Source organism: Manduca sexta, chromosome 13 (assembly GCF_014839805.1).
Source record: "Manduca sexta isolate Smith_Timp_Sample1 chromosome 13, JHU_Msex_v1.0, whole genome shotgun sequence".
Classification (NCBI taxonomy): Eukaryota; Metazoa; Arthropoda; class Insecta; order Lepidoptera; family Sphingidae; genus Manduca; species Manduca sexta.
Window position 1 is genome coordinate 6,905,564 of NC_051127.1, and position 9,261 is coordinate 6,914,824.

Consider the following 9,261-nt stretch of genomic DNA (forward strand, 5'->3'; position numbering starts at 1 on the left):
TTGACGTCATCGCGTCAGTGTGATCTCGCGTCGCGTCGGCCAAGCGCTCACCTGTCTTGCACGGAACATCGGGTGACGCGGCCATCACCTGATCTGGTTATTTGTACATTAATAAAATTTGTGTCATTTTCGTTACTCATACTATGGAAGAAAATGTTTTTGGGCTGTGTGCATCTCGTATGGCGTCACGTTCGACAATGACGTCATAGGACAGAATGAAGGTGCCGTGGCCCGTGGGTGTTCACCGCACGCCTACCTGGCCTATGAAAAGCAAAAATGGAAGCTCGTTAAAATAAAATTCTTTTTCGGATTTTATCGCGGTTTTAATTAGTTTACTTTTCTCCCAATGTTTCGAAGACTTTGCAGTCTTCATGGTCACGGGGGGGACCGCGACCATGAAGGCGATAAAATCCAAAAAATAGTTTAATTTTAATGTCTTACACTCGCGTAAACATAAGCAATCATTTTGGAGGCTCGTTTTATGGAAATAATAACGAGATGATCAAGCCACTCGACTAAAAGTGCGCGTCATGACGTCATGAACAGTAGCAACAATACGCAGAAATTTTAAGTACAACGTACTGCTTGCAGTAATACTGCATTTATCACTTGAAGACATTAGAATTTAAAGGCCCACAGTTTCAGCTATTGTGCAGCGGATATGTTGGACTTTAGAGGACTAAAGTATGTTGGTGAAAACAAACAACTTAGGATTCTAATCCTAACAATTCAATCCCTTCACGACACCGTTGCGTAACAAACATACAAAACTTTCTTATTAAAGCTAATAGAATGCATTGGCTCGGCTTAAGTGAAATTCTTTCACGATTTGTCTGTCCGTTTATACGAGGTCAAGCAGTTTAGAGAATTTCAACTAACCCAACAGGTTAAAAAGTACAGTTTTATGTCCTCCGTCGCTTGGTTTGGTCTGATGTCAAATAATTTTGATAATTATTCATAGGTTACACTTTGCAACCTACAATCTTTTAGATTCTAACTCTGTAACTATTTACGTTTTCCAATTTTTTTCATACAAAGTAGCTAATAAAACGCTATAATTATGTCCCTAGACCTAATTCCACAGCTATAGAGAGTATTTACCTACGTAATTAGAATATTTTTAAGATACTAGTATTGAAGTAATTTGTTTTACATAATTTTCTTTTGCACGTATAACAATAAACGCATAATTCTGCTTTTAAAAATGTTTACTCCGTAAGTCTGAAGTACAAACCACTGTATGACACTGCGCTTCCATCATTATATTATCGGATATTATATAAATCTCATAATGCTTATTATCTCTCAAACGACTGCCTCGGTGGCGCAGTTGTAATGCATACGCGTTACGAGGACGACCACTGCCCCGAGGGCCTGGGTTAGAATCCCGGGTCGGGTCAAAAATAATTGTGACTGAATTATTCCATCTTAAAAATTACTAAGTCGTAGCTTGGAGTCAGGAAGTTGGCGGTGATACCCCCGTGCCTCGGAAAGCATGTAACGCCCTTTGTCCTGCGTCTGACCTCTCTCCGGTTATGTCGGGTTGCCGTCTCACTGGACTATGAAAGTGAAGGAACAGAGAGTACACCTGTGTATTGAGCATGCACTTGTGTACTATAACATCTCTTGCTTACCTAGCTGATCTCCGTTGAAATTGGTCGCCGTGGCCGAAATTCGACTAGGATGTATTCATTAATTATTAATGCGAAACACCGTTTCTAACAGTGCACACTACTATTTATAGAAAAATAAATCTAGAGAAATATAAATATGACTTGTCAAGTACGCATGAACATTGAACACGCGTTAATCATTAAGGCCTAGGGAAATCTTGATTATAGACTCTCTCGGTAAGTGAGAACGCATCTTAGCACCTTAACGCTAGAGGTACGAAAAACAAACAGCATTAAAAGCCGACATGTCTGTTATTTTGGCAAATAAACCGGTGTGACCGCTTTCTAAACCACGCACGTGATGGACACCCAATGGTATTGTAAAGCCTTGTACACGTGACAAACAACGCGCGTTTTACCATATTATCCGTGTTAGACACCTAAAACCTCGCGCGAAATAAGTTTTCTTTTCACTCTGTGATATGATTTGATCAAGCATTAACAATTTTAAATGTACCTATTCAAAGAAAAATACTCCCGGCATTAGTTGATGTCAAATCGCATCAAATAGCTTTCCTCATATCAGGGTTATGTGACTCTCGCTCGGATGATGTTATACTACCGACCGGACCGTAAGACCGGTGAAACCAACATAACCGCTCCACTCATCCCAAATGGTGAAATAAAAAGGTTTAAGTGACTACCACATTAATTTTCCATATAAATGTCAACGCGCGTTTATACTTAGCACAAAAAACATAACGCGCGTTGAAAGCTTTTCGTCTCGTCTGAACAAACCCTAATAATGTGTTACAAATGGTAGCATGAATTTCCTACTAAAAATAAACTCGTAAATAGTCATAAAAGTTAATTTCTGAGGAAATACGATACTTTTTAATTTATTTATTGGCTCCGTTACGTGTTTATATTTAGCTTGAGACAAGTTTATGTTGGGCTGAGAATCCAACCGTTACACTGTAGCCGAAATTATACCTGAACAAAAAATTTCAATTAAATATGGTTACATTTAAATTGTCATTTCAGTATTTCGTCGTGACGTATCCTAAGTGATTAATTTGGGCTTTGATTTACCTCTAAACCAGTCAATCTGATTATTATTTCTATCGACCACTATTATTTAGACTATAGGATGTATATACTGCGATGTGAGAAACCCATCGTATCCGGGAAAAACAAACTATTTTAAAGAATTATTACAAAACAGGAGTATGAAATTGATTGTGGTAAGTTAGACGATTAGCAAACTTTTGTATTCTATATAGGATAAGCTAACCAATAGTTAGCACAAATTTTATTGCGTAAAAATTGACTTTTATCAAAGAAAACATCTTTCTCTTTTCTTTCCTTTCTACAGTACTTTTCTTATCTATTCTTTCGCTTTGACGACATGACTTATCACTAGGAAATTTTATTTGAACATATTTTATATTAGCATTATCGTAGGTAGAGGTCTTGTCTCAAGCTCCTGTTATAGGATAGAATTCAATTTACCCCATCGCATCGCGACGAGCGTGAAGCCTCAACCCGGTGGGGACATAATGACAGTGGTTATGCGACTCGCTGCCGCACGCGTAATTTCAGGCTTCGATTAATTTTATATCAAGGAGACGTGTTATTAGGATTGCCAATTTATTTTCTATTAATTTCAATTCTCGGTTATAAATGTGAAAGTCTGTGAAGTCGTTAGCATAAACGGATGATTTAAGATTTATATGACGTTTGGGACACCAGTAATCTATCCTGAATTTACATAATATTAGAGACTACTTTTTTTTGCATAAGTAGCCTTATTGCAGAAGGACAACCAAGGCGGCAAAAAAATCGTGTTATGTATAGTAAATTGTAGACATTTTTATTTTGTAGTTATCTTAAGGCCGAAGAGTTTTAAATGATTGTATCAAGGTCGTAATTTTGCCGGTTACCGGTATTTTACGTAATTAAACTTAATATTTTTGGCAACCCCGGGTGCTAAATGAGGCACGCACGTATACAAAGCTGTTTACAAACCATACTTGTGATATCGGCGCGGTGCAGTGTCCCTGATCCGTGTTGTAGAAAAGTTTAATACCCATATCAGAACTATACATATACAATACATAATAAAAAGATGCTATAACCTAATAAATAAGTAAAAAAATATTTTCCTTTTTTCAAATATTGTTTATTTTGGGAACTCTCAACAAATAAAATAAAATTATTAACATTTCAATCCAATGTTTGCCATCCCTGAATCCGGTAGAGTTTGAATTTTATAATAAAAGAGAATTTCATTTTATGCAAAGTGTATGATAAAAATAAATTGATTAAATTATCTCAAATGAAGCAGTATCTTTCCAAAACTAGCTCGAAACGAAAGTAGTTCTTAATTTTCATCTATAATGACTTTCTAATTAACAACCGAAAACTACGATGCTAAATTAGATGCAAAATTAATTTCTCGTGCAAGGTTTGCAATGTGGGTATATCGGGGGTCCATAACCCCCCCTCAAAGTACCTGTCCTTTTGGCGACTTCGATAGGAAATAGATTTTGTTAAGCAATACAGTTTGATAAAGACCAATTTTACTGATAAGGCTATATGGTACAATGAACCTATCCAACCGTGGACTGAAGATTACTTTTAAAACAACACAGCATCGTTTGTTGATAACGAGGTAGGACACAGATTTTAGTTAGTGATATAATGAGATGATTTTCGTAGATGTAGAACAAAGATTTTAGTTCGTAATACAATAGGATAATTTTCGTTCAATTTTACAAAAAGAACGAAGTCATATAATCTACTAATGTAATTACTTGGGACTTCAGTTTTAGATAACTGGAAGAAATACCACTGCCTTGGGGGCGTAGTTGTACTGCATACGACATACGATAGCGCTCTGAAGTCCTAGGTTCGAATCCCGGGTCGGGCAAAGTGATATTTGGGTTTTCCTGCTCAGTATCAGCCCGGAGTCTGGAATTTGTGCCTGATATGGAGACAGGCTCGCCCCCTATCACATCATGGGACGGAACACACTTGGCGAAATGTGGATGCCCTGGTTGCGTTTCTACATACCCCATCGGGGATAAATGCGTGATATGTGTTTGTGTGTGACAAAAATCCCCCCCAAAATCCTGGTGCTGCCATATCAACATATCACATAGTAACATCTAATCGAGAACATCGTTACGACAGTCGCGAGTGTAGTTATAGTTTTTGTCTGTTTGTACGTAATGTGCGAACGTTGCTAGTAATCTTCCCAGGACTTTCACTTGGATAACCGTCCTATGGCTTTTAACGACATTTTTATATGAATAAATAAGATCTGAATTTCTACAACTTGAAAGGTTGAATGGTTGTAGGAAAATACGGTTTCTTGATGACATTATCATGTACTTTTCAGAAGTTTATATTAATCACTGGTTTTTTTGCTTTGGTTCTAAATTATTTTACATACACACGACGCCTTTGCCCTGATGGGGTAGGTTGCATTCCGTCTAGTAACTCCGTAGTATATAAATTATGCCATAGAATAAAATGATTGAAGTAAAATAAAACTTAGCCTATAGTATCCAAGGTCAATGGATTTTGAAAGATTTTTAAGTTCAGTGTTCCTGGCATTACATTCTACATCAAAACTCAACTCAAACTCTACGTCTCTACACCACGAGGCAATTCCAGTACGCCAATGCTTGGGGGACATTTGTCACGGCCCTCGGCACACAGTTCAGTGTGTATACCTCATGATAATAACTACACTTTGAGGCCTATGAAAGCTCGCGAACATTACCTGGCCCCCTCTGCCCATGCTAAGAAATTTCCTTTTCTTTCCTCTGCAGTCCATTCTTCCCTTCCACATATATCCCCTCCCAACTTTCCTCCAGTTCCCTACAGACGCTAAGCCGGGGAATTTCAGTAACCCATTCGCAGCTTTCGGTCCGATAAAAAAAAATCTACCTCTCTCAATATCACTGTATATAGAAACGTTCGTAAATGAATATAAAAAACAGTTTATTTATAAATACGGTGATAAAAACAAGTTATGCAAAAAAGATTTCAAATATAAAAACTTGTTCGGCATCGACCATCTCATATCATTGAAAAACACTATGAAATTGTATTGATTTGCGTTTATGTTAATTATTATAATACATTTCAGTACATTTATATGAGTTGGACTTTTTATTAGTTAACTGTTTATATGAGTGGTATTGATTGACTAATTGTGTGAAATTAAATAGACAGGATTTTAAACAATGGTTTTATTCTTAAGCGTCATACTGATATTGTTTTTGATATTCATATTTGTATGCTCAAATATGGATGCTAGTTATTAGCAATTAGATTATACACTTATGTAACCTATCTTAATGTTATTATTCTATAAGCCTTCCTATAAATAAATGAATAAAATATAGATATGTGTTTGTTGACAAGTCTTCTAATTGCATGCACGAATGGCAAATCGGATAATATTAAAATTCTTGCCTTTAAATCAATTGAATTATACTAGATATTTTAAACTATAATGTAGTGCAGATATTTATAAAATTATAAATGTAATATCGAATTGATAAATAAATGAACTTGTTTTTTTACATTGTCACATTTCTATGAAACACAAAAGTGTGATATTTAGAGAATGAGATTACTCAGGGCCAAACAAAGTGCAACTATTGTAGGGAGTAAGCAGGCTATAAGCAGAAATGCACATATTAAAATAAGTTATCTCAATTTAGATAACTCAATATAAAGCTATAAATATACTGACCTTACTGAGCTTAAAGGGTAAACCCAAACAGGTAGATATTATATTTAATATTGATAAATTATATTGTTAAAGGGCAACGCAATGACCTTTACGTTAACCATGGGACATTGTAGTTTACAATAAATTGAATTTTTAAATACATTGGTTTAATGTGTGCTGTGGAATATTTTTTAGGAAATTAAAAAAAAATTATGATATTAAGTTATATGTATATCATACACGCTCATATCTTGTATCTCTGAAGAGGTAGGCAGAGGTGCAACTAATGCAATCAGTGTTCGCCATGTGTATCTCCATCCCATGATGTGAGGGTACTTCACTACCTTAGGCAATTTATCTCACTCTACAAAGCAAGAGAAGACCCATGACTTATAAGGGTTATGGTTTAATAAGTCCATCATAATTATACTATTATATTATTATAACTATGACGGCCTAGCCGTCTTTCTAATAAACATTGTATATGTCTCTAGTAGTTATTCAGTGTTTTGTCTTATTCACTGTCTGAGGAAGCAACATATGATTGTGACAAACATATATAGCAATTATTAGTAAGACCCATAATATTCATTTATCAGTAACTATGTAGTGCTCATGGATTTTGCAGTAATTCATCCATATAGTTTTCTGAGATAAAAAGCCGCTTTTATGATATTCTCAGATATGGAAGTAAAGAAGCTACAGGGTTAACTACTAAACTTCCAGATATACAAACTTGGTCACAACCTTTTACATTAATATTTGTAAGATTTGATAAGTATTTCATCATAATGAACAATGGTAAGAAATAGTGAAGTCATAATATTTTGGATAAGCTAAACAATAATGCTGACTAAACAAAGGGAGCCAAATCTAATATTGATTTTTAAATATATCAATTCCAGATTAACATGATTTTTATTTTCTATAATATGAGTTATCTCATATATTGTATGTTTTTTAATAAGATTATCTTTATTATTGAAAAAAAAAGAGTTTAATAACATTGTAAACAAAATATTTAATCCAACACACCATAGTTAGTCAATATATAGAATTTGAACCCATGTCAAACTCCAATGTAGCTGTATATTAACTTAAATTAAACCTCTTATTGCCTTGACATATGACCTAACATTATTTCATCTATATTGACCCATCAACAATTTTGATTTCTAGCACAAAGTATTTAACAGTCTTAGGAAAAATGAATAATAGTGTTTCATAGATATAAATAGAAGTATAAAGTTGTTTTGTTGCATGTAAATAATAGCATAATCATGATGAACACTGGTCCAGTGCCGCAGATTATGATCCAGAGTTCAAACAATAATCATAAGAGTTTAAGTCTACCACTAAGTTATATACTCAAGTAACAACAATTCAAAAAGTAATATAATCCTATGGTTTTTATTTTGGAATTTTTCTAGTATCACCTGCACTGGATTTCCCAATTACAGAAAATAAATTGCTTAATACAAATGCATGTTTACCTCATTTATTCTTTCTGAATCAACAGATTGATGTTATTATGGAGGCAATTTTAAATATCTTGTATAATAATATGGAAATATATTATTAATAACGTCATTGGGCTATTCACAAATAATTTTATTGTTACTGTAGGAACATTGGAGGGAAAAACTTACAAAAACTGATGTAAAATCAGAACAGATACAGCCCTGTGAGGGCATTAACCCTATTACGTAAATGCACAATGATGCTACTATTGAATGGTTTGACATATTATCAGGTTGAAATGACAGAAACAATGCAGTAAAAATGCTGTCAATAGGGTATTATGAATGTGATAATTCCTATACTATATTTGTTATAAGATATTGTTGACATGCTTACTAGACAATGATTAATTAAATACCTAAAGATGTTATTTAAAATTGGACAAAAACAACACAGATAAATTTGTAAACAATGTGATCATGCCGATTACAGGCGCAACCTTGAAAAATTTACTCCTTTGTATTAAAACATACTTAATTCACACATAAACATGACTCGCACTAGTTCTACTGTATAGCACACGTTGTTTTGTTCCGCTAATGTTAGCTAAGTTCGAATGACGTTCGTGTAGTTAATTTAAATATATGCTTGTGTCATCGAAACAATGAGGCGCGCTGCGTTCGCAACTCGCTCCGCCGAGCGTGGAGCAAAGTTCAAGTCCTCGCAAAAAGGTTAAATCGTTCATACAAACAACGTTAATTACGATGTACTCGCTAACCTTAGCTAGTGTTCTTATACAATTAGAAAAAAAACATAGTGTACCTGAGTCGAGATTCCTGTCCGCACCCCCGGTCATTTTCACTAATCTTGGAGTCAAATGGAACCAGTCAACGCGTCAGCGGGCAGCGCGCTCCGCTCCTGGCGGCCCAGCACCACGATCCACGCAGCAATTATAAAAAGAACCCAATTTCAATGTCACAAATGTAACACGAGGGTATTGGCGACGTCTCGCCACCGCGCGCCCCACTGTCACACTAACAACGCGACCTACGCAGTAATATCATAACATAATTTACCTTTTCCCTCATGGTAATTAGTATCCCGATGTTTATGTCCTTCGTTATCAGCCATATTCGATTTATTTATTTCGACAACTGACTTGACTGAACATAGCGACGTGAAATTTTTCCAACTCGACGCAAGTTGACAACCTTGCGGAGGAAAAAAGACGTGTCATTTGTCAAAATTAGGGTGATTTACCGGAATTTACCGAAATATAAATAAATATATTGTAAACTCCATTGTATAATATTGTTTTTACTTCAGAATAATATACGAACTTCCTACTTTCGTTACAATTAAACAATGACTGTATTATCTCTTTGTGGTTTATTTAATTAGTGTTGATCGTCATTGCTAGATACTGCACATAAACTT

The 9,261-nt window shown here is 35.0% G+C and overlaps 1 protein-coding gene across 3 annotated transcripts in view; it reads right to left on the minus strand.

Annotated features, from left to right (window-relative positions):
• The window catches only part of LOC115450048 (atlastin), a 43,060-nt gene extending 33,880 nt beyond the window's left edge, over positions 1 to 9,180 (minus strand). Inside the window, exons 1-2 of one of the 3 annotated variants that reach the window (XM_030178015.2) lie at positions 8,901 to 9,019; positions 8,647 to 8,742 (exon numbers count right to left, since the gene is read on the minus strand). In XM_030178015.2, coding sequence (XP_030033875.1) covers positions 8,647 to 8,680 — 34 coding nt within the window. In that variant the 5' untranslated portion in view covers positions 8,681 to 8,742; positions 8,901 to 9,019. Of the gene's footprint in view, positions 1 to 8,646 lie in introns of all 3 variants that reach the window. The other 2 variants (XM_030177997.2, XM_030178006.2) reach the window with 2 other exon arrangements.
• Between the last annotated feature and the right edge of the window lie 81 nt (positions 9,181 to 9,261).